The 27,586-nt window shown below is 56.1% G+C and overlaps 1 protein-coding gene across 3 annotated transcripts; it reads left to right on the forward strand.

Annotated features, from left to right (window-relative positions):
• Positions 1 to 27,355, forward strand: MIGA2 (mitoguardin 2). Of its 3 annotated transcripts, none has more exons than XM_042964497.1 (16): positions 1 to 84; positions 2,757 to 2,996; positions 3,609 to 3,819; positions 6,464 to 6,576; positions 7,728 to 7,845; positions 8,244 to 8,380; positions 14,619 to 14,736; positions 16,685 to 16,785; positions 17,389 to 17,504; positions 18,694 to 18,766; positions 18,960 to 19,046; positions 22,984 to 23,082; positions 23,389 to 23,523; positions 24,266 to 24,319; positions 25,083 to 25,199; positions 25,433 to 27,355. In XM_042964497.1, the coding sequence occupies exons 2-16, from the start codon at positions 2,901 to 2,903 to the stop codon at positions 25,637 to 25,639; spliced, it is 1,782 nt and encodes a 593-aa protein (XP_042820431.1). In that variant the 5' UTR covers positions 1 to 84; positions 2,757 to 2,900; the 3' UTR covers positions 25,640 to 27,355. The 3 variants fall into 3 exon arrangements, with proteins under 3 accessions (XP_042820431.1, XP_042820433.1, XP_042820432.1); XM_042964499.1 differs by having other exon boundaries at positions 3,651 to 3,819; XM_042964498.1 differs by having other exon boundaries at positions 47 to 84; positions 2,802 to 2,996.
• Positions 27,356 to 27,586: the final 231 nt, after the last annotated feature.

Here is a 27,586-nt window from a genome sequence, read left to right on the forward strand (position 1 = left end):
CCACGCCCCCCGCGGTGTCCTCGAGGTTGGTTGCGCGGGCGCTGGAGAAGGAGACGCTGCCCTTCCGCAGCGATGGGATCCTGGGTGAGTGGCGGCTTTGGTTGAGCCCGCCCGGCGGGCGTCGCGGCAGGGCCTGGGACGGAGGCTTGCAGCTGGCGGGAACCGGGTCTGAGCAAAGGACTGGGTGGGAGCGCAGGTGTCCGGGCTCAGCCGGACTAGAAGGGCCCGGGTTGGAATGAGAGGGTATCCGGGCCGTGGGCGTCGCGAGAGGTGGGACGGAAGGTACCAGGTCAGTGAGGAGATGCCCGGGCCTGGAACGTTGCAGGGGCGCGGGAACCCGAACCTGGGCTGGGAAAGCAGGTGCGCCGGCCGAGGTGTCGCCGGTGGGCATCTGGACGACCCTCAAAGATATTCCGGGGGTCGGGTAAGAGGTGAGGGGGCCTGAACTGTGGCTGCGCAGGGTGATATCCGAGATGAAATGAACAGACCCTGAAGAAGGGGATGTTGCTGCGGCCCAGTGTGGGAGTGGCCCGTGCCCAGCGCCCAGCTTGGTCAGACTTGTAAGCTACCTAATGTGGAATGAAGAGAGACTGGGCAGAGGGTGGTTCAGAGGAATGCCTGGGTCCGGGACATTGATGGGGTCAAGGAGGAAAGGCGGGATGCTCAGGCCAGAGTCATTAATGGGGTTGCCCACTTCAAGGGAGGAGGTGCCCCTGCGCAAGATGTGGGCATCCGGGCTGAGAGTGTTGTAAGTGCCACAGTGCCGGTAGAATGAGGATGTTTATGTCCAAGGTTATAGAGTGACTTGTCCAGGTAGGAATGGCATTGGAAATGTGCAAGGGTGGGGAGCATTGCTACAGGCTGTCATAGAGAAGAGGAGGCTTCTCCTGGGTTGTGTCGGGGGTGAATAGGGCACAGTTGAGCTGAGTCTGTGGATCCGTCCCTGGAGCGAAGCAGGCTTGGGGGCCCCTGTTGTCACCTTGCACGTGCGACTCTTCTTCTCGTTTGGGACAGCTGAGGCTGCTCTTGACTTTCCTGCAGGCAAATACCTGGCCTCCCAGGCTTCTCTCACTTCTGGAGCATGTGTTCAGGCTCACTGTTGTTACTCCTTGTGGGCTCTTCTCGCTTGCGCCCCGAAATCTTTCAGGTGTGGTATGGAGAGGGAGGTGGCAGTTGTAGTGGACAGCTCAGGGGAAACACCATAGCTTTGGGATCCTTTGCAGCTGAGGTCACACCCCAGCTTGGTCAGTTAGCGAGGTCGGTCAGGCCGCTTGCCTCTCATAGCCTCAGTTTTCCCATCATAAGCAATGGGTGTCTGTGAGTGACTAGACTCACAGGCCACCGCTTTCCAGGGAGCGCCTGTTCCAAGCCTGGCCTACAGTAGTAAGCGCTTGGGAAATAGTAGCTGCTGATCCCCCGGTGTTCTGGTGTTTTCGTCTCCCCTGCTCCTAGGTCCAGGCCAGGTTGGGGGAGCGGGGGAAGAGAGGGCTGGGTTGTGATATTAACCTGGGCCCCGACCTCTGGAGGTTGCATGGCTCAATTTGCAGCTAAGCAAATTGCAGCTAAGCAAATTAAGCCTCGCAGCCTTGACAACATGACCGTTTCCTCGGTCCTAGACTGTGCCCTTGCTTGCCGCCCCCTCATGCACACAGCCGAGCGCCAGAGTTAGACTGGTAGGATCGTCCATCCTTCGTCCATCCTTCCCGCTCACTGGGGATAAATGGTTTCTTGTGCTGCTGCAGCAATTTTGGCTGCCATCCCAGGTTGATGGGGTCTGTCCTGGCCTGTGTATTCCTTCCGCTTGAGGTCCCGGGAGACCTTGAAGGCATCCTTGGTTTTTGTCGGGGGGGAGCACTCTGCAGGATCTTGGAGACTGGGCAAAGTGTGCTTAAGATGTTTATGCTCATTCGCTGGCTTGGGACGGGGCAGGGGGGTACCCAGGGGGTCTCAGAAGGCCCCAGGGGAATGTTGCCCCGGTAGCGTGTGGTCCTGCGGCTTCCAGCTCCATGTCAGATTTAGCTAAAGGGTTGTATTGAGCACAGAGTCTAAAGTCCAGTAGATCTTGGCCCAAGTCCACATTACCCCATACTAGCTGTATGACCATGGACTCCTGACTTAACCACTCTGATCCTCACATTCCTCATTGGAAATTGGCAAAGATGGGGTGGGGGTGGGGGGCTAGCTAGCATCTCCTTCACAGAATTGTAACGATTCAGTGAACTAACATACATAGGTAAAGAGCTCAGCACAAAGAACTCAGCACAAAGGGCACACATAGCGTGTAGGAGCTGTTGTTATTTGAGGAAATACCCTGCTTGTTCTCATAATACAGCCCACAGGAAATAAAAACATTCTTGGCTTTGTGGGAGATGAAAAAGGTATAATGATTGCCAGTCAGGGGCATGACCCTTTGGTGGCTTGACATTTTTGTTTACCCGATGGACCGCGGGGTTTGAAAAGATGGTGAAAGTGTGGCACAAAGCCCCAGGATTGAGGGTGACTGTCCATCTCCCAGGCCTTGGGTCCGTTCTTGGGCCAACATGCCAGTGCTGCTGTCCTCTGCTCCTGGGACTCAGGGCGGGCAGAGGGTCTGTGGGGCATTTGCTGGTGGGTGCAGAAGATAGGGGCCCGATTCTGGGCCTGGCATTGCACTGGTAGGCTTTGCCCCCACCTCATCCCGCAGGACACTCTTAGGGGCATTTCGTTGTGTTCACGTGAGCATATCACTGTGTCTAACTTGGTCATTCGTCTCTCAGCTCTGTGGAAGGACCCTCTGGTATGTGCATTTCTGTCTTTCTGAGGCGTGGACGGTGCCTGGGACCCAGCCAGCAGCCAGTTGAAGACGTTCTTCTTGGAAGCTCTTGGACCCGACGGCTCTTGCCCAGGGTGCTGGTCCTGCCATGGCGTTCCGGAGGACCGAGGGCATGTCCGTGATCCAGGCCCTGGCCATGACGGTGGCCGAGATCCCTGTGTTCCTGTACACGACGTTCGGGCAGGTAAAGGTTGGGGGGGCGTGGGTTGTGGTCCTGCCTTTACCCCTCTGGTCTCCAAAACACTGAGGCCCTCATCTCAGGGTCCCTAGCATTTGGGAAAGCTTCCCCCTCATTGTTGCTACCCCAGGTTTCTGGGGTCTCCTGTTTCAGCACAGCAAGAAGGACTAGGTTAGGACTCTGGAGCCCCAAGCCCTCTCTTCACCCTAGGGCTATATGAGCACTTGACCTCAGTTTTTCAGTCTGTAAGAGGGGTCAGTGATGCCCTCTCTGCCAGCCTCAAATGTCTGTCACTGACCAGGTCCTTTGACACCTCCTTAAAGCCACTGCAGCTGTTAGGATCATGACCCGTGGAGTTAGGGACACCTCCTGGACCCCAGATGTGATCTGTGTGGCCTTGTCATTTTGCTGTCCCCAGTTCCCCCTCTTTACATCTCCGTGGTCCACGTTTCAGAAGTCCTGGCCAGGTCCCTCCCCTTGGGGCGACTGCCTCTCTATCATTCCCGGTCAGCAAATAGTCCCTGAGTGCCTGAGGCACCCTCCACCCCTCGGGTGCTCCCCAGAGCAGCTCTGCCTGCCACGGAGCTCTTCGCCCGCCGCCTCCCCCTCTTCCTGCAGTCTGCATTCTCCCAGCTTCGGTTGACACCAGGCCTGCGGAAGGTTCTTTTCGCCACAGCCCTGGGGACCGTGGCCCTGGCCCTGGCCGCCCACCAGCTAAAGAGGCGACGGCGGAGGAAGAAGCGGGTCGGCCCGGAGATCGGAGGCGCACATCTGGGCACGGTGCCCCTCCCCATCCTCATGGCCAGGAAGGTGCCGTCGGTGAAGAAAGGTAGGCGTGAGGCAGTGGGGGAGGGCCTGACCGAGAGTCGAGTCCCGGCTGGGCCCCACGTTCGCTGTTGGATCTTGGGCTAGTGACGTCCCGTCTCCAAGCTGATTTCCCCTCGTCTGTGAAGCAGGGATGGCAATAGACCCTTCCCTGAGTCGCCTTCAGGATTTGGTGGGTGATGCGCCCGGGCGCACATGTCCTGTCGGTGGCGGTTGTTCTTAGTATCTGAGGACCCTTCGGGAGCACCTGGGGGTCCAGAGGGGGCTGGTGGCACGCAGCCCAGGGCGGGAAGTCCCCGGCGTGGGAGCAAGAAGGGCCATGTGCTTTCAGAGCCGTATGGTATTCTGCCCCTCCCCTTTTTAAAAGTTAAGGTTGGGGGCGCCTGGGTGGCTCAGCCGGTTAAGTGTCCGGCTTCGGCTCAGGTCATGATCTCACAGTCTGTGAGTTTGAGCCCCGAGTCAGGCTCTGTGCTGACAGCTCAGAGCCTGGAGCCTGCTGTGGATTCTGTGTCTCCCTCTCTCTCTGCCCCTCCCCTGCTCATGCTCTGTCTCTCTCTGTCTCAAAAATGAATAAAAAACATTTTAAATAAATAAATAAATAAATAAATAAATAAATAAATAAATAAATAAAAGTTAAGGTTGACTCTGTATACAGTAAGTTCACCCTTTTTAGTGTGCAGTTTTTTTGTTTTTTTTTTTTAAGTTTATTAATTTATTTGGAGAGAGAATCCCAAGCAGGCCCTGCGATACCAGTGTGGAGCCTGAGGTGGGGCTCGATTTCCCGAACCGAGAGATTCAGGAGCAGAAATCAAGAGTCAGACGCTTAAACCTGGGCGCCTCTTTAGCATACAGTTCTTCACGTAATTTTGTGTAACACCCATAGCCATGCGCTCAATCCCCACCCGCCATGTCCCTCGCGGTCAGCCCTTCTCCTCTAACCCAGCCCCTGCCCGGTAGCCTCTGAACTGTTTTGTGTGTGCTGCTGTGGCTTTCAAAGCCCTCGTGGCCCCTGTTTATCTTGTAACCCAGCAGCCCAGCGTTGGCCATGACCTGAGTGTCATGTGACCCTCTTCCCAAGGCAGGAAGTTCTCACAGGCTCACATCTTGGGAGAAAGCTGGCTTAAGAAGCAAAAAAAAAGAACCCCCCCCCCCGAGGTGAAAATGATTTTTAATTGTGAATTCTCATCGCAAAAGGGAAGTTTTCCCTTTGCAAGTGGAAAAATGAGTCTTTTGGCTATAGGACCTGAGAATTGCTGAGGAGGCTGGGTTTCTGGCTGGCACTGACCCCTGGGAAACCTGGAGCCGTTTCTGCTCCAGCCTCTCGCCTGCCCTGTACCACCACCACCAGCTCTGGTGTTATCTTATTATCCCCTCCCTACTCTTCTCACTTAAAATAATTTTTTGTGTGTGTGTGGGTGCCTCAGGTGGCTTAGTCGGTTAAGTGCAGGGCTTCAGCCCAGGTCGTGATCTAACGGCTCAGGAGTTTGAGGCACACATCGGGCTCTGTGCTGACAGCGGGGAGCCTGCTTGGGATCCTCTCCCTCTCTCTCTGCCCCTCCCCCACTCACTTGCATTGTCTCTCCAAATAGATAAACTCTTTTTTTTTTTTTAATTTTTTTTTTTTAAGTTTATTTATTTTTGACAGAGACAGAATGTGAGCATGAGCTGGGGAGGGGCAGAGAGAGAGGGAGACACAGAATCCAAAGCAGGCACCAGGCTCCGAGCTGTCAGCACAGAGCCCGACGCGGGGCTCGAACTCACGAGCTGTGAGATCATGACCTGGCCGAAGTTGGACGCTTAACCGACTGAGCCACCCAGGCGCCCCAAAATAGATAAACTTTTAAAAAAACCTATTAAAAATGTTTTCCCATGTGTGTACTAAAAAAAATTTTTTTTTGATGTTCATTTTTGAGAGAGAGAGAAAGAGAGAGCGAGCAGGAGGGGGAGGGCTAGAGAGAGGGAGACAGAATCTGAAGCAGGCTCCAGGCTCTGAGCTGACAACACAGAGCCCGACGCGGGGCTCGAACTCACAAACTGCAAGATTGTGACCTGAGCCAAAGTCAGACGCTCAACCCACTGAGCCACCTAGCTACCCCGGGGCACCTGGGTGGCTCAGTGAGTTGAGCGTCTGACTTTGGCTCAGGTCATGATCTCGAGTTCGTTACTTTGAGCTCCACATCGGACTCGCTGCTGTCAGCCTGATAGCACAGAGCCTGCTTCGGATCCTCTGTCTCCCTCTCTTTGCTTCAACCCCCGCTTGTGCTCCCCGCCTCCCCCCCAAAAAAGTCATTGTCTCAAATTCTTCTTGGAAGGAGAAGAATTCCAAATCAGTTAGTCAGCGACACAGGGGAAACTGAGTGAGGAGGAGTTGGGGAAGTTGTCAGACCTCATTCTCAGACTTACCTGGCAGATCCGGGGCCTTCTGGGCCAGGCCCTGCACTGGGTGACAGGGACATGGCAGTGAGCAGGATGACATGCAGGGGTGTAGCACTGTGCTAGGTGCATGCACTAGGCAGCCGTCACCCTGCCTTAGAAGGGTGGGGAGTCCAGGCTCCCAGGTGAGGGAGAGGATCGCCTGGAGGTGGGAACAGCCTGTGCACAGCCTCGGGTCAAAGCCTGCGTGACCTTTGCCCTCCTGTTCCTCACAGGCTACGCCAGCCGGAGGATGCAGAGTCCCAGCAGCAAGAGCAACGACACTCTGAGTGGCATTTCCTCCATCGAGCCCAGCAAGCGCTCAGGCTCCTCCCACAGCCTGGCTTCGGTAACTACCTGGGGGAGGGCACCAGGGGTTCCGGGCTCAGTCCCTGGCACAGAATAGGCTCTAGTTGCTGTCCTCGGGGAGCTTACAGACTGGTGGGAAGACGGGAGAAGAGATTGCATTCGGTCTCTTCGTTCATTCATTCATTCATTCACTCGTCCATCCATGCAGGCTTTCAAAAAAATTTTTTTTTAGTGTTTATTTATTTTAGAGAGAGACAGAGACAGAATGCAAGTGGGTGAGGGGCAGAGAGACAGACAGGGAGACACAGAATCCGAAGCAGGCTCCAAGCTCCAGGCTCCAAGCTGTCAGCACAGGGCCCGACGTGGGGCTCGAACCCACGAACCGTGAGATCATGACCTGAGCTGAAGTTGGACACTTAACCGACTGAGCCACCCAGGCGCCCCATCCATGCAGGCTTTCAGAGACTGTCACTGATCACTTACTGAGTGCCAGGCATTGGCGAGAGAAAGGTGGATAGGTACAGAAGAGAGGTTTGTGGTCTTGTGGGGAAGATACTGGTCTATGAACATACATACATTCATTCATTCATTCATTCATTCATTCATTCATTCATCAGGCACCAAGCAGGCATTTGTTTTATGCCGGGGACTCTGCTGAGGATATAGAGATCAATGAGAGTGGCTCTGGGCTCATTTGCTCATCTCTTTACCCATCCATTCAGCAAGCTCTGAGCTGGGCTCTGCCCTGGGGACTCGGGGGTGACCAAGAAATAGCTCTTGGCCTGGAGGGGCCCACGTCCTGGGAGGGCAAGAAATTGTGGCGAGTGCGGGCTCCGCCCCACCCTGTGCGTGGTGGGTGCTCCCTCAGTCTTCCTAGTCCTCCCAGTACAGAACCCCAGAGCAGGGAATGGACCCAGGGCGGCTTTTGTTGATGGCTGCTGGTTCCCAGGCCGGGCGTTGGCCTCCATTTCCTCCCACTTCTACATCTTGTGTAAGGGGCCGTCAGGGGCTGAGAGTTGGTGGAAGCAGGCCGTGCTGAGGGTTTGGACGCCGTGCCAGGGGCCGGCTTCGGGGACGGTCTTCGGAGAGGGTGTGCGACGTGATCAGGCGGTGGGAGGGGCTCGGGTCCTACGAAGAGCCTGGGAGGGCCTTACCCCTTGCCCTCGGGTCCTTGTGCTGCTTGGTGCCCAGATGGTAGCAGTGAACTCATCCAGCCCCACGGCTGCGTGCTCAGGACCATGGGATGCCAGAGGGATGGAAGAGTCTGTGACCGCCGGTGACGGCGATGCGGAGAGTCTCTACATGCAGGGTATGGGGCCAAGAGGCCAGCCTTGGGGGCCCTCCTGGAGCAGAGTCGGGGGAAGAATGGTCTCCTCTCGGGAGCCCGGGCCGGGCTCAGAACACTTTTCCAGGTGCCGCTTTGCAACCCCGCTCCTGGACGCCCAAACCCTCATTCAGGGCTGTTCAGCCATTTCTGGACAGGGGACAGTCTCCAGGAACAAACCTGGTCTGAACGGAGGCCTGTCACCTGAGCCACGGTGGAAAAGTGATCAGGGCCGGGCTGATAGAGTCTTGCCCGTTTTTGTCCTTTGGGGGTCCTCCCGCCTCCTTGGTCTCCTGAGCCCCGTCCCGAGTGACGCTGCGTGGGGCCCAACTGTTCTCCGCCACTGAGGTCGGACTCTCGCTTCTCTTCCTGCCCGGGCTCAGGCATGGAGCTGTTCGAGGAGGCTCTACAGAAGTGGGAGCAGGCGCTGAGCGTGGGGCAGAGAGGGGACAGCAGCAGCACCCCCACGCCGGGGGACAGTCTGCGGAACCCCGAGACTGCTTCGGAGGTGCTGTCTGAGGTAGGTGGTCCTCTCCTGTGTCTTTCTGAGCTCCCAGCCGTGGAGGAGGTCGGTGGGGGGTTGGAGCGGCAGCCAGCCGCGGGAGGCAGGGTAACAGCCTGGCCTTGTGCCAGGCAGTGGCTTGTCCTGGGTGGGAGTTTCCCCCCCGACCAGGGTGTCGATCCAGCCAGGTCACATACTCAACGTGACGTGCCTAGCACATGCCCGACGCTTAGGAATTGCCCAGTAATCCATGGTGATGATCACACCCCGATCCCCACTATGTGAGAAAAGGGGGCATTTTATGAAGGACTGGGGGGGAAAATAGCCTGCGTTCGGTTGAGTGGATCACACAGCCTGTGTCCTGTCTTTTCTTTACATGTGCATTTGGCACTGTTAGTATTTCTGTCTGTTTTTTTTTTTTTTTAATGTTTATTTATTTTTGAGACAGAGACGGAGCGTGAGTGGGGGAGGGGCGGAGAGAGAGAGGGAGACACAGAATCGGAAGCGGAAGCAGGCTCCGGGCTCCGGGCTCCGAGCCGTCAGCACAGAGCCCGATGCGGGGCTCGAACCCACAAACCGCGAGATCATGACCTGAGCCGAAGTCGGACGCTTCACCGACTGAGCCGCCCAGGTGCCCCAGTCAGTATTTATTTCAATGTCAGAAAGGAGATAGTAAGAAAGCTAAAATAAATTTTGGCCTAAAGCATAGCAAACACACCTCTTGGGATGGGTGTTTACTGAAGCGTTATCTTGTAACAGTTAAAGACCAGGAAAAAAAAAAAAAAAAGGAAACTATCTACATGTCAAATCAATAGTGGTCCAGAGTAGGGGCGCCTGGGTGGCTCAGGTCGTGATCTCGCGGTTCATGATTTCGAGCCCTGCGTCCAGCACGGCGCTGACAGCTCGGAGCCCGGAGCCTCCTTTGATCCTGTGTCTCCCTCTCTCTCTCTGCCCCTCCGCTGCTCGCACTCTGTCTTCCTCTCTCAAAAGTAAATCAACGTTAAAAAAAAAAATTAAAAAGTGCTTTGGAGTACCACGCAGACGTTAAAAGGCTGAGGACACTCTATATAGGCTGATAGGCTGCTGCCTCCGCAATATGTCATTAAGCGAAAAAAGCAAGATGTGGAATGTGTATAGCATGACCTGTGTGTGTCCATGTTGAAAAAGACACATATCCAGGGGCACCTGGGTGGCTCAGTCAGTTAAGCGTCTGACTCTTGGTTTTGGCTCAGGTCATGATCTCATGGTGTCGCGAGTTCGAGCCCCACATTGGGCTCTGTGCTGACAGTGAGGAGCCTGCTTGGGATTCTCTCCCCTCCCCCCCCCCCCCACTCGAGCTGTCTTTGTCTCTCTCAAAATAAATAAATAAACTTAAAACAAATTTTTTTAAAGACATATCTATGTACATGTGTGCCAGTGGGTAACTGCTGGTATGCATGTGGATTTTTCCTTTCCTCTGGACAGATAACTCAGGAAATTATTAACTGTGGTCTGTGAGGAGTGGGTCTACAAGGAAAGGGGGGAAAGGGGTTTCATGTCACTTTATCATTTGTCTTTCCTGATTTCAAGCCTTGCTTATGGGGAGGGTTTGTATAGGCGATAGGATTGTGGACTGTTTAGTATTTTTTAATGTTCATTTATTTATTTTGAGAGAGAGAGAGATCATGAGCAGGGGAGGGGCAGAGAGAGAGAGAGAATCCCAAGCAGGCTTCGTGCTTTCAGTGTGGAGCCTGATGCAGGGCTCGAACTCATGAACCATGAGAGATCATGACCTGAGCCCAAATCAAGAGTCTGGACCCTTAACCGACCGAGCCACCCAGGCGCCCATGGACTGTTGTTGAGTCTTTGTACTTTTCTGTATTTAAACGACAACAACAACGACAAACCTATGAGCTCCTGTCCTCTGCTGGGGCGAGGACAAAGCGGGGGCTCTTTGGGGAGCAGTCTGACGGTCTCTGGAGGGTCAGTCAGGGTCTAGCCAGGAAACGGAAGCAACTTTGGGTGTTAAAAAGGGAGGTTAGCCCAGGGAATTACGCAGGTGGCCCAGGTGAGGGAGGAGCCGAGAGCTTTCGGGCTGGAGGGGGTGTGCCCAGAGCTCAGGAGCCACGGAACCCAGAACCATGGAGGGGGCTTACCAGCAGGGGTCGCCCCGTTTGGGCAGGGTGGGGCAGAGATACGGTGTGAGTCAGGACTGGGAGAGGAGTTTCTCTGCCCATTGCCCCACTCCACACCTCCTCCACCTGCGCCTTGGTTGGCCATGAGCCAGTTGGCAGGGGAGCCTGGGAAATAGTTTGAAGTATAAGGATGAGGACATGCCTGGCACCAGCGGAAGGTGTGGTGCCCTCTTCTCTAGCTGGGGACATTGGCTCAGAGGCCTGCCACACAAAAGGAGCAGTGTCGTTACAGGAACATCAGAGAAAGTCCCCGGGGGGTGACAAAGCCTCTGGTGCCCAAGGGCACAGCTGCACCAGGTTACCTCTGCCTGTGGCGGCTGATGGACACCTGCAGGACTCTGTCAGGTCGTGGAAGGGAAGGGAGGCAGTTTTAGTTCCAAAATGGTATTGATTGCTAAGACTGCGTCGGAACATTCTAGAACTTTCATCGTCTTCTTCCTGAAAGCGATGAAGAATTCCCTAAAGAATAGTGAAAACTATAGGAATGGAAAAGAGTGGGGGGAAAAATGCCCAGTGTTTGATGCGCAGCTCGTGTCGTGTCACTTGGGCAGAGGCCTTCTGCCTCTCTGCATGCTGGGGCCCTCGGCGGGATGCCACTGCCAGCCGTAGGACCCCGGCGCACAGTAGTTGCTCGAGAAATGATCGTTAGTGGCAGTATTATTGATGCCTATGACCCTTCATCCAGACATAACCACTTGGTATCCTTCCAGGCGGTTTTCTGTGCTAAAGAATTTTTAACAGGTTTCTTAGAATATTATTCGTATCCCATACGATTCATTTCCATCCAGTTCCATTTTGAATTGTACAATTCATTGGCTTTTAGTATATGGAGGGTTGTGTGGTTATCACCACGATCAGCTCTAGAACATTTTCATCATTTCCCCAAGGAATCCCATGTACTTCGTCAGATCCCCTCCGTCCCTTTGTGCCCCCCAGTCCTAGGCAGCCACTCATCTACTTTTCTTCTCTATAGATTTACCTGTTCTGGACATTTCTATGAACGGGAGTCATGCAATTAGTAGCCTTTATGATTGGCTTCTTTCCTATGGCATATTTTTTTTAAGGTTCACTCTAACTTGGATCACTACTTCATTTCTGTTTATTGCTGAGTAATATTCAATTGTATAGATGTACCACATTTTATTTATCCATTCATCCGTTGATGGGCATTTGGGTTTTTGTGGGGGGTTTTTTTGATGTTTATTTTTGAGAGAGGGAGAGTCAGAGCATGAGCGGGAGAGGGGCAGAGAGAGAGAGGGAGACACAGAATCCGAAGCAGGCTCCAGGCTCTGAGCTGTCAGCACAGAGCCCGACTCAGGGCTCGAACTTACCAACCGTGAGATCATGACCTGAGCCGAAGTCGGACGCTCAACAGAGCCCCTGGGTTGTTCTTACTCTGTGGCTCTCCGGAGGAACGCTGTTACGACCATTTGTGTGCAGGTTTTTGTGTGAGCACGAGATTTCAACTCTCTTGGGTGTGTACCTAGGAGTGGAGTTGCTGGGTGCTGTGGTAACACTATGTTTGACATTTTGAGGACCCTCCAGCCTGTTTTCCGTAACGTGCCATGTTACGTTCCCATCAGCAGTGTAGGCGGGTTCGGATTTCTCCACGTCCTCACCAACACTCCTTTTTGCGTCTTTCTGGTTCTAGGCCTCCTATTGGGTATGAAATGGTTATCTCATTGTGGTTTTGATTTGCATTTCCCTGGGCTAACTGTGCTTCTTGGCCATTTGTAGGTCTATGGAGAGATGTCTATTCGGATCCTTTGCTTTATTTTTAATTAGGCTATTTGTCTTTTTTTTTTTTTTAATTCAGTAATTTTATATATAACTCAGCGCTCATCATGTTAAGGGTACTGTTAACCCCCTTTATCCGTTTCCCTCCCCGCTGCCCTGGCAACCACGAGTTTGTTTCCTGTATTTAAGAGTTTGTTTTTTTGTTTGTCTCTTTTTTTTGCTTTGTTTCTTAAGTTCCACATATGAGTGAAATCACACGGTGTTTGTTTCTGTCTGACTTATGTCACTTAGCATTATATTTTCTAGGTCCATCCACGTGTGGCAAATGGCAAGATTTCATTCTTTTTTATGGCTGAATAATACCCCATTGTATTTATATACCACATTTCCTTTTTTTTTTTTTTTTTTTTTTTTACGTTTATTTATTATTGAGAGACACAGAGCGTGAGCAGGGGAGGGGTAGAGAGAGGGGGAGACACAGAATCCGAAGCAGGCTCCAAGCTCTGAGCTGTCAGCACAGAGCCCAACACCGGGCTCGAACTCACAAACTGCGAGATCATGACCTGAGCTAAAGTCAGTCGCTCAACCAGCTGAGCCACCCAGGCACCCTCGTAGACCACATCTTCTTTATCCATTCACCTGTGGATGGACACTTGGATTTACGATAGCCAACCTACGGAAGCAATCCAAGTGTCTACCCATAGATGAATGGTTATATTTTTTTATTATTGACTTGTAAGGGCTTTTCATTCTAGATACAAATCCCTTATCGGGGACAGGATCTGCAGATACTTTCTCCCATCCTGGGGATTGTCTTTTCACTTTCTTGATGGCATGCTTTGAAGCACAAAAGTTCTTAATTTCAATGAAGTTCAGCCTATCCTTTTTCTCTTGTCATTTGCGCTTTCGGTGTGACCGTGACGGCAGAGAAACGCTCCCTAATCCGAGGCCGCTTCGCAGAGAGAGAACTGGCAGACCTCTGCCAGAGCTACAAGGCTCTGCCGGCCACGTTGTGCGGGGTCTGGTCCTCTCGGGGAGTTGGGCCAAGTGGACGGTGGGTCTGAGGTTCCCTGGGCTCTGCCGGGCTCTAGCTGGGCAGGCTGGGCCGCTTAACCTCCCTTGAGTTTTCCTCCGTGAATCGGGGTCGTAGGCCCACCTGCCTTCAAGGATGCCGTGAGGCTGAGCAGCGAAGTGCCTGGTTCAGGGTGACCACTCAGTGTAAGCAGTCATCTCGGTCATCGCCATCCTCCTCTGAGCCCTTCCACCTCTGTCCCCAGGGGCCTGAGGCCAGAGCCGGCCCTCGTCTCCTCCCCAGAGTCCGGTTACCTGCAGGTATAGGATCTGGCAGCATTGGTGGAAAACAGGGCCAGGCCTGCCTGGGCCTGGCCCCTTGGTTGAGAAGCTCCTGGGGTCAAAGGAGTGGTGTTTCTTTCCACATACCAGCCTGGAGGCCAAGGGCAGTGAGGAGGTCACTGAGCCACAGGCTGCTGCCCCTCAGGTGCAGGACGGTCCCGAGCACACGCGGTTAGTAGTAACAGTGGAATTGGGAACTGTGGAATAGTGACTGTATTAGTGTTATTACACATGTATACATATCAGATGTCTTACATGATGAGTATCATATTACAGCTTCCACATTGCGTGCATGCTGTGTATCGTATCACAATGACTGTTACAACAGCCAACACATACTGGTCATCACCACAGGCCAGTCTTATATGCAGGGCTTTGCATACCCTCTTTTCTTCAAGTTTTCCCTAAAATTCTGGGAAGTAGGTACTCTCATCTCAGTTGACAGATACGGAAACAGAGGCTTAGAATGAGGAAGTCGTCTACCCGAGGTCAACGCCATTTGGAACTGGTGGTGCCGAGGACACAACCCAGGTCTGGTGGGGTCCAGAGCAGCCTTGTTCCGTGCGGAGCCGTATAGCTCATTTAAAGTTTCCTAGAGACCACGCTCAAAAGCGAAAGGAAACCGGTAAAAATCACGTTGATGATACATTTTCTGTGGTCTAGTACCTCCAAAATACTGTCATCTCAACACGCGATCACCGTGGAACATCATGGAGATGTTTCAGAGGACTTTTGTTCGTTCGTTGGTGGGTTTCCGGCACTAAGTGTTAGAGATCCGGCCTGTGTTCATGCTTACGGCACATCTCCGTCGGGACAGGCCACATTTCAAGTCTCAGTCGCTCTGTGTGACTGGCTGGCCGCTGTGTTGGGCAGCTCAGGTCAAGATACGTACTCTCGCTGCCGGGCCCCAGAGCCTGCTCCCCTCCCCCCCATCATTGGTGAGGGAAGGGGCTGTTGGCCTGGGGAGCATCGAACCGTCGTTTCAATTGCAGCCAGAGTCACAGCGAAGGGAGTTTGCAGAGAAGCTGGAGTCCCTGCTGCACCGGGCCTACCACCTGCAGGAGGAGTTCGGGTCCACCTTCCCCTCCGACAGCGTGCTGCTGGACCTTGGTGAGCTGGCCTGGTACAGGCTGGGGTGGGATGGGGTGGGGGCAGGGTGGAGGTGGGAGGTGGCGAGAGACCGGGGGGTGGGCTCCCTCAAAGTCCTCAGAGCCTTTGGACTTCATTTGATCACTGCCTTATTGCATAGATGGGGCAGCTGAGGCTTCAAGAGGCAGAGGCATTAGGGGGCCTGGGTGGCTCAGTCCGTTAAGCATCCGACTCTCGATTTTGGCTCAGGTCACGTTCTCTTGAGATCAAGCCCTGCATTGGGCTCTGTGCGGACAGCGCAGAACCTGCTTGGGATTCGCCCTCTCCTTTTTCTTCTGCGCTCGTGTGTGCACGCTCTCTCTAAATAAACCAACTCAAAAGCAAGGTGAAGACTTACTGTGTATATTTAAAAAAAAAAAAGAGGCATTCTCTTTTTAAGTTTTCATTTTTTCATTGAGAACATTTTTTTCCTCCAAATTTTTATTGAAATTCTAGTTAGTTAACATATAGCGTCATTTTGGTTTCAGGAGTAGAATTTAGTGATTCTTCACTCTTATATGACACCCAGTACTCATCACAACAAGTGCCCTAAAGGTTTTATTTTTATTTTATTTTATTTTTAAAGTTTAATTTTTTACTTAGAGAGAACGTGAGCAGGGAAGGAGCAGAGAGAGAGAAAAATCCCAAGCAGGCCCCACACTGTCAGTGCAGAGCCAGCCCGACGTGGATCTTGATCCCACGAACTGTGAGATCATGACCTGAGCCGAAGTCAAGAGCTGGGCGCTCAACTGACTGAGCCACCCAGGTGCCCCTAAAGATTTCATTTTAAACTAATCCCCACACCCGACGTAGGGCTTGAACCCCGAGATCAAGAGTCACGTGTGCTACTGACTGAACCAGGCAGGCACCCCGGTGGCGGGCTTTTACACGTAGCAGACAGGAGCAGGGCTTGGTGTGGCCCTGGGAGTCCCTGGCCAGTGTGCTTTGCCCCATCCCCTCGGGAGCAGACCTTCAGGTGTGGACGTTGGCATCTCCCCTGACGGCTGCTCCAGGCTTTTGGTCTGAGCCCTCTTCTGTGGGCACCAGGTAGGCAGAAGGGATGGCTCATGTGGAGATGAGTTGAAAACAGGCCAAAGGGCCAAGGAAAAAGTCGTCTTATTGCCTACTCCTCTGAGGTACAAGTACATGATGTCGCCGAGAGGTCATGAAGATGTTGAGCCAGACGGCCATCGTTCTCCTGGTGCCCACCGTGTGTCAGACCGCACGCAGTGAGCGGGCCCCAGGACCCTTCTCTGGGTGCTGTCAGCCCCGAGGGGGTGTATCAGACTCCCGTGTCCGGCCCCTCAGCTCTGCCAGCGGCGACGCGGGCCTGGCAAGGGCTGGCTACCTCGACATACCCCGCCATGGCCTGTCTCCAAGTGGCTTTGCCTGAGGAGGAACCCTGCCCCATGTGGCAGAGGAGGCTGGTGGGGCCATTAGGGCCACGGTCTCTGCTTATTTGGGAGACCTTTCCTCAGAGCCCTCGAAGGTCCGGACCCCTGCAGGCCTTGCGTGGGTGGGGCTGGCAATGCCAGGTGGCCCGTGGACTCCCTTGAGCTCTTACCAGTGGCTAAGTTTCAGTTTGTCAGAGGGGGGAGTCTCCTTGCTCGGGGCCGCACAGTACAGCGGAGCCTGCCCGTGCAGAGCTCAGGGACCATCGGGCCCAGGGTGCGGCTGCGTGGCCCCCTCAGCAGCCTCGTCCGCGCCTGACCCCTCCCACCTCCAAGGATGGCTTACCGTTGAAAGAAGCCATTCATTTGAGGCCGTGAGCCCAGAATCTTCCCGCGCGAGTGTTCAGTAAACAGGAGCTGCGTGGTCAGTAGCAGCATCTGGCCCGGAATCGCATGTTGGTAGCTGGGCACGTGCGCATTCCAAAAAGCCCGGTGATTTCGGACTCTCAGCTCAGCCCTTCTCTTCCTGCTTTTCCCAGAGAGGACCCTCATGCTCCCCTTGACAGAGGGCTCCCTGCATCTACGGGCGGATGATGAAGACAGCCTGACCTCTGAGGATTCCTTCTTCTCTGCCACAGAGGTGACCTGGCACGGGGTGGATGGGCAGAGAGGGAGGGCGGGGTGGAGTGAAGTCCAGGCCCCCGTGTGAACTCTCACCGTGAGCACTGGCTCACGGGAAAGCGAAGGCATTTCCTCTGACAGGGGCGGAACTTGGCAGTTACCAAGCGCGGCTCCCTGGGGACTCCACGCACTTGCTGGGGACAGGGGAGCCTGCGAAGCCGGGGTCATAGGTCCTGTGGGTGAGGGCAGGGGTCTCCACCCCCATGGCTCCAGCCCACACTGACCTCTCCCTTCTTAGACTGCATGCCTGTTGCTTGGCGTTAGTCTCCTGTCACGGCCACACGTGTCAGGCCCAGCTGTCCTGCCCGGCGGGGGGTGGGGGGGTGGTGAGAGTGTGGGCACCTGTCCAGCAGATGGTCCCTTTGGGAAGGGCTCCTGGAGACGGGGATGCTGAGGACTGAAATCTAGGCCTCTGGCCTCTTGGCTCATTGTTCCATCTGGCATCCCCTCTGAGATGTTGGCCCTCGGGTGTCCCCTGGGCAGGCACCCTCACCCGCTGGGATGCGGTCGGTCGACAGAGGCTTTGACACGACCTTCCTCTTCCTGCACACCCTCCCCCCAGCTCTTTGAGTCCCTGCAGGTGGGAGATTACTCGATCCCGCTCTCCAGGCCGGCCGCCGCTTACGAGGAGGCCTTGCAACTGGTGAAGGAGGGGAAGGTGCCCTGCCGGACCCTCAGGTGAGCGTGTGCGGAAGGAGGCGGGGGGTTGGGGGGGGCAGGGGGCAGGTGGGTACGTCCTGTCCCCCTCGGAGGCCGGCGAAGCCAGCCAGCAGTGCTTGGTGAGGACTCAGCTGGACAGGCTGGCCGAGGGCCACGGTGCTCCTGACCCAGACGCGGAGGGCTGAGGACGGCCTTAGGTTCCGAGACAGACGGGGCCGGAACTAGCAACCACAGACCCGTGTAATTAGTGAGTTAACGATGATTTCTGCTTCCGCGAAGTTGTCAGAGGGCTCTAGCCATTCTGTTAGTGGGCACTCTCTCTGAGCCCTGTGTCCCAAAGGAATCCGTCCTGGCAGCGGCCCCGAGGCCGGGCTCTGGGGACAGACAGACCTGATCCTTGCCGGGTTCTGTCCCTTCATCGCGCGTAGGACAGGTTGCCTAACCTCTCTTGGCCTCAGTTTTCTTATCTTGGCATAATTCGGTTTCTTGTTCATCTTAAACTAGTTTTGCCACTTGATATGGAACTCAGAACTTGACTTTTGGCCGTGACTCCAGATTTAAGCATGTGCATTTGAAGTTCACTGACTGGGGGGCACCTGGGGGCTCAGTTGGTTAAGCTTCCGACTCTTGATTTCGGCTCACTGTTCGTGAGTTCGAATCCCCTGCTTGGGATTGTTTCTCCCTCACTCTCCGCCCCTTCCCTGTGCTTGCGCACGTGTGCACGCACACACTGTCTCTCTTTTTCTCTCTCTCTCTCTCTCTCTCAAAATAAATAAACTTTAAAAAGTTCACTGACTGAACATGGCTGGAAAGCCTGGTTGAAGCCTTAGTGAGGTGCATGAGGGTAGCCAGAATGGGCGGGAGCCCCCTGTCCTGGCACTCTGCCAGCTGGGACCTGCTTGGCCATTCCAGGCCCCTGCCAGTGAGGGTCCTTTGCTGGCTGGGGCCTGAAGGAGGCCGAGGTCGGCCCGACTCCCAGTGTCCAGACCGGCCAGCTGTACTCAGTGCTCCTGAGGACATGTCCTCAGAGACCAGCTAGTCAGCCTCTTCCTTTGGTTTGGGGGCAGCCGAGCCCTAGAGGAGGGCAGGCACTTGGCCAAAGTCACGCTGCCTGGCTGAGGCGGGGCCACGCACGGCTCCACCCCGACCCCACAGGGGCGTCGCTGGACGGGGCCCAGGGGGTGTGACTGTGTGTGCTTCCCCACAGGACTGAGCTGCTGGGCTGCTACAGTGACCAGGACTTTCTGGCCAAGCTGCATTGTGTGCGGCAAGCCTTCGAGGTGGGTGTCGGGGACGCCTGGGGAGGATGAAGCCGGGGCTGGGGACAGTCAGGAAGGTCTGCCAGGCCTGCTCCCGCCCCTGGCTCCTCTGCACAGACAGAGTCACCTGCCTGGCCCATTATACTGACCTCTCCGCCAGCTTTGGGGGACTGCCAGCCCGACGGCTCGCTCCCCTCCGTTCCTCATTCCTTAGGGTCTTCTGGAAGACAAGAGCAACCAGCTTTTCTTCGGGGAGGTTGGCCGGCAGATGGTGACGGGCCTGATGACCAAGGCCGAGAAGGTAGCTTTTTTCAGGTTTTCTTCTCACCTTGTCTTTTTTATTTTTATTTTTATTTTTGTAACTTTTATTTGGTTCTGTTAAAAAAAAAAAAAAAAAAAAACCTAATCTGAAATCAAGCTGAGGAACTTTGACTTCATCCTAAAGGCTCTAGGGGAGTTTCCTGGAAAAGGCTTAGGGAGGTTTCCTGGGCTAATTTTTTTTTTAATGTTTTCTTTTTTTTTGAGACAGTGAGAGAGAGCACGCATGCACGTGAGCTGGGGAGGGGTATGTGGGGGAATTGCAGAAGATCCAAAGCAGGCTCTGAGCTGACAGCAGCGAGCCTGACGCGGGGCTCGAACCCACAAACCGCGAGATCATGACGTGAGCCGAAGTCAGACGCTTAAGCGACAAAGCCACCCAGGCGCCCCTCCTGTACTAATTTTTAAAAATATGGACCCGCCTTGCTTTAAAACAAAATTTTTTTTTAATGTTTATTTAGTTTTTGAGAGAGACAGCAAGCAGGGGAGGAGTAGAGAGAGAGGGAGACACAGAATTGGAAGCAGGCTCCAGGCTCTGAGCCATCAGCACAGAGCCCGACGCGGGGCTCGAATTCACGGACCGTGAGATTGTGACCTGAGCCGAAGTCAGACGCTCAACCGACTGAGCCACCCAGGCGCCCCTGTTTATTTAATTTTTGAGAGAGACAGAGAGCAAGCAGGGGAGGAGTAGAGAGAGAGGGAGACACAGAATTGGAAGCAAGCTCCAGGTTCTGAGCTGTCAGCACAGAGCCTGACTCAGGGCTCGAACTCACAGACCACGAGATCGTGACCTGAGCTAAAGTCGGCCGCTTAACCGATTGAGCCCCCCAGGCGCCCCAAAGACCTGTCTTGCTTTTCACCTGATGATACCATCACGCGGTTTTACACAATTTAGTGACTCTAAAATGCAAACCATCATCGGTCTCCGTGAGCCCCACCTGCCAGAGCCCGAGGTGTTTCTCCTGCTCGGTTTCGTGGACTGATAACCCTTGGACATGGTTGTTTAATTTCCAAAGCGCCCTGCAAACTGTTGGGCAGCTTTATTGTGTCGTGTAAGAGCGTATCTTGTCTATCTGTCCGTGTCAGCAGGTATGCTTACTTTTACTGATTGCGCAGTAGTCCGTCGGGAGGGCTGACTGTGGTTCGGCTGGTGCTCCAGTGGATGGACATTACGGTTGTGTCTGACGTTCCCCCGTCACACTGCTGTTCTAGTCTGTCTGTTACGGACCTCTTTAGGTACCTTTGGTTTTCCGTGGGGCAAAACCCAGATGTGGCAATACCGTGTCTTGGGCCCAGTTAGAAGGGCTTCCCGGTTTGCTGTCTGAAACGCCTTAACAACTTAATGACCGAAGCTCCTGCCAGCTGTGTAACCGTGCGTCTCCTTACGTCTTGGCCAATGCTGGGTCTCAGTGATCCTTTTAATCTGTTGTATCCATTCCTTCACATTTCTTTATTAATAAGGTTGCCTGAGTTGTCATGTTGATCGGTCCCTTGTTGGAGCAAAGCCCTTGAAGATGCCTCCCCCCACCCCCCAGGACTTTCACCTCACTGTCTGAGTAATGGTTCCCAAAACACGCCTCTGATCTCGTTACCCAACTGCCTGACGTGCTCCCTCGCTTCCGCTGCCTTTGAGGTACAGACCGAGTTTCGTTTTGTGACCGGCTGCCATGTACACTTGGCCTCGTCCAGACTGAAGGGCTCAGGCTTTTAGCGTATAGGCTCTTCCAGACGTTCTCCCTGATCCGGGCCTTCGCATATGGCACAGGGTGGTCCCTAAACACCTGGAACACTGATCCTTGATGCTGTTGTTAACTACTTTACTGTCGAATACGCACACGAGGGTATAAAAACGGTATCTAGGATTTAATGAAAAGATCAACCCCTGTGTGCCCAGCACCGAGGTTAGGAGGTGGAACTTATACCAGTGTCTGGAAGCCCCCCTCACCCCCCCTTCTTTGCTCTTCCTTGCTTCCCCATCTTCTAAGCCCCTGCTGGGCCGTCTGTCTCCTCAGGAGGACTCTGCCAAGAGCCCTTGGGCTCACCCCGCCAGCACACCCACCCTGCACCCCATTTGTGGGTTGCTCTTTGTCACTACTCTGTGAGCTCCGTGAGGACCAGGACCACAGCTGTCCCGGCACAGGTGTGCCCAGCCCCAGGGCCTGGCACGGGGCAGGTGCTCCATAAGGGTGCATAATTATTCTCCCAGCAGCCGCTGTTTACCCGGCAGCGGGCCCTGAGCTTTAGACACGTCTCTACCTCTAGTAGCTTCTTTAGTCCTGACTACACTGTCCACTCAGCAGATGAGGAAACAGAGCCTGAGGAAGGAGAGGAACTTGTCCAGGTCTCTAAGTGTGGGGAGGCTAGAGTTGGCATCCGAACCCAGGTTGGCCTGACCCCAGTTGTGGCCTTGGCCTGTTCTCTGTGGGCTCCCAAGAGAGTGAAGACACGGACAAGTGAGGGGTGGGCAGGTGAGGCTAAGGTGAGTGCCAGGAGCTTAGCAGACGGCCTGATCTCTGTGGCCGCTCCCTGCGAGGCCCAGGAGTACAGCTCTCCTCTTTCTGCCTCCGCTCGGGTGCGGGACGTAGGTTTGGTGAATGGCTGGTTAGCACTCTGGAGAGCGGAGCTCACCTATGTGGAGCCCTGGGACTGGAGCGGGAACCGACACAGCCCCGTTGGGTTGTTGCAGGCAGGCAGAGCTGGGAGGGTGCCCGTCCTGTGGACAGCACCCAGGCTCCAGACTTGAGAAGTCAGACCACTTCGTCACTGTGTGTCCATGGGCCAGACGTGCACCCTCTCCAGTGTGAGTGGGTGTGCCCCAGGGACCTTGTGAGATGGTGTCAGACATGCTTGGCCAGCCCTTATCTTCATCGTCCTCCTTTACGTATGAGGCAACTGAGGCTTCGGGAGGTTAAGTCATGGTCAAGGCCATCCTAGCAAATTCTCTTTAAAACTTAATAGAAATGGTTTTTCTATTTTTTCTTTAAATGATTATAGAAATACTCATGCTCATTTTACAAAAACCCAACAGATACATAACAGCAAAAAGAAAAACCGTCCCCAACCCCACATGTTCACATTTTGGCGAACATCTGTCTGGTGGCTTCTCCACCCATAGTTCTCTATAAGGGGTGGCAACCTGCCCGTGCGGTCGTGTGTCAGCTCCACCCTGCCTGGCTCTTGGGCACATCGCTGATCTCCCGCAGCCTCAGTATTCCTAATCAGAAAGTGGGTATACTGCTGGACCATTCCTCGTCAGACCGCACGAATTCGCCGAGTTGGCCCCTATCAGCACAGCCGCTGGCGCGTCCCAGCCTTCCGTGTCCGTAGATGCACGTCCACGTGTGCACGTGGCGTCGCCAGCCCCAGCTCCGCCCCACGGCCCCAGAGAGCGGAGGGCCCGTCCTGTGTGCCGACAGCAGCAGGTCTCGTATGCTATTTATCGTTTAGGCCCAGGCACCGGGCTGGTTGTGTAACAAGCCGGAGCTCCCCGACTCCCCCGGAATCGGCCCGTGAGTGTGGGCCGCAGGTTCTCCCGTTTCACCAGTGGCAGCCGGGGTCGTGCAGATTGGAATGTTTGGCTGCTCGACTCAACCTCCTGTCCTCACGCATCTTTGCAAAGTGAGCTCGTGGTGTCGTGCGCATCTCCCGGGAGGCACCTGGTACTCCGTCGTGAGCTGGTCTGAGACGTGGCGGGGCGCGCTGTTCTTGAACCTCTCCCAGGCGTGGCCTGGTGTCTGCAGAGGCGCGTAGCGGTGGGTAGAGGACACTTCTTGCCGGGTGTCCTCCACGGCCGCTGCTCGGGGATAGGCCTCAGCCCTGCCTTGGCTCGTCCCCCAGGCACAGGCCTGCCCCTGCGATCCAGTCCAAGTGAGTCTTAGAGCCTCTCTCATGACCAGAGTGGGTTGTGCTTCTCCCCACAGAGCCCCAAAGGCTTCCTGGAGAGTTACGAGGAGATGATGGGCTATGCCCTGCAGCCTGAGACCTGGGCCACCACGCGGCTGGAGCTGGAGGGCCGTGGGGTGAGTTGGTTTGTGCTGAGCCCCAGTACCCTGGGGTCCCTTACACCGAACATCCTTGAGCAGGGAAGGGATGCCTGTGCCGAGCTCTGCCTTGATTCTGAGGGTCTGAGGTGGCTCCGTTGCTGTTGCCAGCGGGCCCAGGCTGCTGGGGAGACGGCCCCGGCTGTACCCCATTGCGGCCCAGGGATGTGCCCACTCACCTGTGTGTTCCCACCCAGGCCCCCACACACCCACACCTCTCTGGACTCGGTCTTCCCGTCTGGACAGTGGCCCTGCAGCCTTCAGAGCATCCCTGCCCTCTCACAGGTGGTGTGCATGAGCTTCTTCGACATTGTGCTGGACTTCATACTCATGGACGCCTTCGAGGACCTGGAGAACCCCCCGTCCTCGGTGCTCGCCGTCCTGAGGAACCGCTGGCTGTCAGACAGCTTCAAGGAGACGGTGGGTGGCTGCCCTCCACATCCCACACACGCTCCCGTCACCCCACGTGTTGGCCTGGACCCTGCTTTCCTCCGTCCCTGGCTCTGGGCACCAAGGCTGGGCCCCCTACCCCCGCCGTCAGGCAGCGGTCACCTTGCCGGGCAGGCTTCCCTCCCCCGCTCGATGTGGGGCTGTGGGCTGGGCAGACCAGCATCTGCGCTGGAGCAGCTTCCCAGGGGAGGCTGATGTTCTCTGCGCCCGTTTAGAACCCACGCAGTGGGGGGCATTTCCTTCTGCACTGTGGTCTCCCGTGGAGAATTCTGCTCCGTTTTAATGCATGTTACTAAGCCAAGTTAAGACATAGGAAGAAGGAAGGAACAGCAGGAGAGAGTTGAGTGCAGGGCCCCTCAGGCAGCTGTGCTACATGGCCTGGGGCTGGTCTTCTACCCGCAATTTGTAGGCGGTGACCATGGACCCCCACGACCTCTGAATGAGGTGGAGGTGCTCGGCCATGGCCGTTTCACAGCAAAGGGAACTGCGACCCCGGGAAGATCAGCGGCTAGTTGAGGGGCCTGCAGCAGTAAGGGTTAGAGTCCAGGTCAGATTTAAGTGTGACTGGTTCCTAGTTGAGGGGAAGGAAGCAACAGAGCTCAGGCACCAGGCCCCCGCTTCCTGCTTGGGTTGGGGAGAGCTGGGATCAGGGAGGGACTGCAGGCCCGACCTGTCATTCTGAAACCTGGGTGGGATCCCATCTTTGATTTAGGCCCTGGCTACTGCTTGCTGGTCAGTCTTGAAAGCGAAGAGGAGACTGCTGATGGTGAGTGACCCTCGCGGGGTGGGGCGGGGCCCCCAGTGCTGCTGACCAATCCGCACGGCCTGAGCTGGGGGCGGGGCTGCTGGGGGTGGGGCAGAAGAATGCCCCCCCCCCCCCCCCCCCCAACGCGCGAGGAGGTCCAGTTGAGTCCCAAGGCCCTGCCGTCCCTTCTGGCTTCTGTCACAGCACTGGCCACCTGTCCTGCCCTTTCTCTCTCCCTTTCCCAGGGGGACCTCGAAGGCACACATAGGTACGCTTAATCTCTCCAGGACCCAGCACAGCGTGGGCCACCGGAAACTGTTGAAGGGCCCGTGGGGAAAGGGCATCCTTGAGGGAGGAAGGGCCCACAAGAGGGGTGGAGGCCGTCGTGGCGAGGCGTCTGGGTGTGGCTGGCAGAGTCGCCTCCCTCCCACCCACAGGCGGCTGGTATCTGTACTCCCAGGCAGCGCCTGGTGCTCTGACTGGGCCGTGATCTATGGCTCTCCTCTGCCAGCCAGGCCCTGCTGCCCAACTGATACCAGCTGCCACTGCCGAGTACTCTGGGCACTTCTGGTGCGGAGCCCAGCCCGCCCCCTTCCTCGTGTAGTCCTCACAGCAGCCCCAAGGTTACCCCCCATTCTGCAGAGGTGAAAGCCCCTGTCACTTGCCTGGCGTCACCCAGCGAGCACGTGACTGAGCCAGGCCCCCAAAGCCCAGCTCTTGATATGCTCCCCCCCCCACCCCCAGCTTGGCCGCGTCCCAGCCCTCAGCCTCACCACTTTTGCAGGTGCCTGATGGCTTCATCTCCCATTTCTACTCCGTATCGGAGCACGTAAGCCCCGTCCTAGCCTTTGGCTTCCTCGGACCCAAACCCCAGCTCGCTGAAGTCTGTGCTTTCTTCAAGGTAAACGGAGTGCATGGTCTGCCTGGGCTGCTCCCCGAGAAGGGGTGAGCGGGGGTGCCCGGGGGGAGCCTGGCCGACGTGGGTCCGGAGGAAGCACCAGGAGGGCGGGAGCCTGTGGACGGGTTGGGGGAGGGTCAAGGGGCTTTGGGTGGTCCGGAGGATGTCAGTGCAGGGGGCAGGGGGGCAGGGGGGCAGGGGCCGTGGCCGAGGCCCGACACCAGCCCTCCCCCCAGCACCAGATCGTGCAGTACCTGAGGGACATGTTTGACCTGGACAACGTGCGCTACACTTCGGTGCCGGCGCTGGCAGACGACATCCTGCAGCTGTCCCGGCGCCGCAGCGAGATCCTGCTTGGCTACCTGGGGGCGCCGGTGGCCAGCAGCATTGGCCTGAACGGGGCGCTGCCCCGAGAGAACGGCCCCCCGGAGTTGCTCCAGTAGTGGCGGGTGCACGCTCGGGGAGGGGTGCTGCCTGGGTCTTGTCCACACGGCGATGGCAGTGAAAGGGCCGTCTCCTCCCCTCCTTAGGGTTGGTGTCGAAGGGCCTGGGTGTCCCTGGCTGTCAGCGTCGGCAGAGCCTGGGCTTTGGTGGCCTAGGGCAATTGTCCCTGATCATCTGGGAATCCCTGCAAACTTCCTTGGAGAGGGTTGGAGCCCTGGGGGCCTGCCTGACTGCCCTCAGCTGTCCCTGGGCAAAGCAGCAGCTGGACCAGCGGCTTGTGGGGCCTGAGGGAGAGGAAGGTGGTCAGAGAGAGACCTTGTTGTGAGGAGGGGTGGGACAGGCAGAGCCGGAGGGCTGCTGACGACGGGGCTGGGAAGGTAGAGGTGGAAGACGGGGTGCTGGGGCTCTGGTGAAGGCCACGGAAGGCCTGAGCTAGAAGGGACCTGGGCTTTAGACCGTCTCTCGGTGCCCGGTGCCTGCTGGCCCCCACCCCTGCCACCACCCTAGAGACTCTGCAGCTCCAGATTGGGAGGGTGGGGGCCACAGAGTGCCTGGTGTGGGGGGGGGGTACCTTAGACGGGTGGCAGGCCTGGACCATCCAAGGGTGGGACGGGGTGGGTCTGCTTTCCTTGTGCTCACGCCTGGGCAGGGACTGGGCCCTTGGCAAACCCAAGCAGGAAACCAGGATGCTGTCCTCTGACATTCCCTCGTCCTGCCAAAGACTGTCACTTCTCTTCCCCTTTGCCACCACCAAAGATGGAACAGGTGGGGCTGGTCCTCCCGCCCCACCCACCTGCCTCTGTGAGCCTGGAACCCCCTGGGTGGTGCTAGGGCTGAGCTGGAGGCTGCCCAGGGTTCATCGCAGGCCTGTCACCTGTGCTGCCGTCGGGGGCAGGCCCAGGGACCACATCGGGCGGGTCAGAGGATGGACAGGGCTGGACTGGCTCCCCTGCCCTCATTAGAACAAGAAACTTTGCCGGGCGCTTTGCCGTTGGCTCGACGCACAAACGCTCCAGCTGTGCATCGGCTGGTCCTCCAGCCGTCCCCACCTTGTCCCCACATCCGCAGGGTGCTGTGAGCCCTGCAGACTGACTTCACTCAGTGTTTTCACCGGAGGTGGGATGTTTTATTTATTGCCTTAACACTTTATTTTGTGATTCTGCCCCTTTCAGGCTGAGAGGGCTCCCAGAGAAACCGAGTTCTTCCTCCTTGTTCTCCGTACCCCGGAGGACTGGCTCCTCAGACCAGGGCCCCTCTCCCCTGAATGGCAAAGGCGTCCTGGGAGGGAGAGAGAAGGGAAATGGAGAGGGGTGGTGCGGGTCCGGCCCATCGCCTCCCTGCACGCTCGCTCCTGCTCCCCCAGACTGGAGGACCCTGTGTTGAGCCAGGGCTCTGGCCCCAACCCCCCCCTCTCTGAGGCTGGTGTCCAGGAAGGAGCAGCCTCCTGCATGGGAAGGCCCGGGGGGACCCTCCTCCCCTCCAGCCCCACATTCCGTTCATTTGCACTTCCCCTGCACTCTGAATGTCATCTTGAGCCTGGGCCCCCCCCCAGCTACTCTGGTTTGCTCCCAGATCACTCAGAGTAGTGTTTTCATTTGTCTTTGTTTACACGTCCATGCACTGCCTCTGGCACTTGATTTGTTGCAGTTTCCAACTTTTGTATGGTAGAGCGTGTGTGCATCGACCTCAAGTCAAATAAATGATTTATTAAACAATGTCCTTCCACGTTGCCATGCTGATGGGTCCATTTGCTTCCTGGGCCATCGCTGGGGACTCGCTCCTTGGGGTGCAGTTGGTGGAGTTTCCGGGAGGGCAAAGGCCGAGGGAAGCCTGGCGAGCCCCTTTGAGGCCACTTGGCAACCCGGCAGCGTGGATGGGTCCCTCAGACAGGGAGGGCCCCTAGGGTTGGGGTGAGGTGGGGGAGTGGTCAGCACAGTGCTTAAGGC

Source organism: Panthera tigris, chromosome D4 (genome assembly GCF_018350195.1).
Source record: "Panthera tigris isolate Pti1 chromosome D4, P.tigris_Pti1_mat1.1, whole genome shotgun sequence".
NCBI classification, from domain to species: Eukaryota; Metazoa; Chordata; class Mammalia; order Carnivora; family Felidae; genus Panthera; species Panthera tigris.

Coding starts and splice junctions, on each gene's coding strand:
- MIGA2 (XM_042964497.1), top strand. CDS start 2,901: ATGGCGTTCCGGAGGACCGAGGGCATGTCCGTGATCCAGGCCCTGGCC. Junction 7,846..8,243: donor GGAGAGTCTCTACATGCAGG/GTATGGGGCCAA, acceptor GCCCGGGCTCAG/GCATGGAGCTGTTCGAGGAG. Junction 17,505..18,693: donor GTGCCCTGCCGGACCCTCAG/GTGAGCGTGTGC, acceptor GCTTCCCCACAG/GACTGAGCTGCTGGGCTGCT.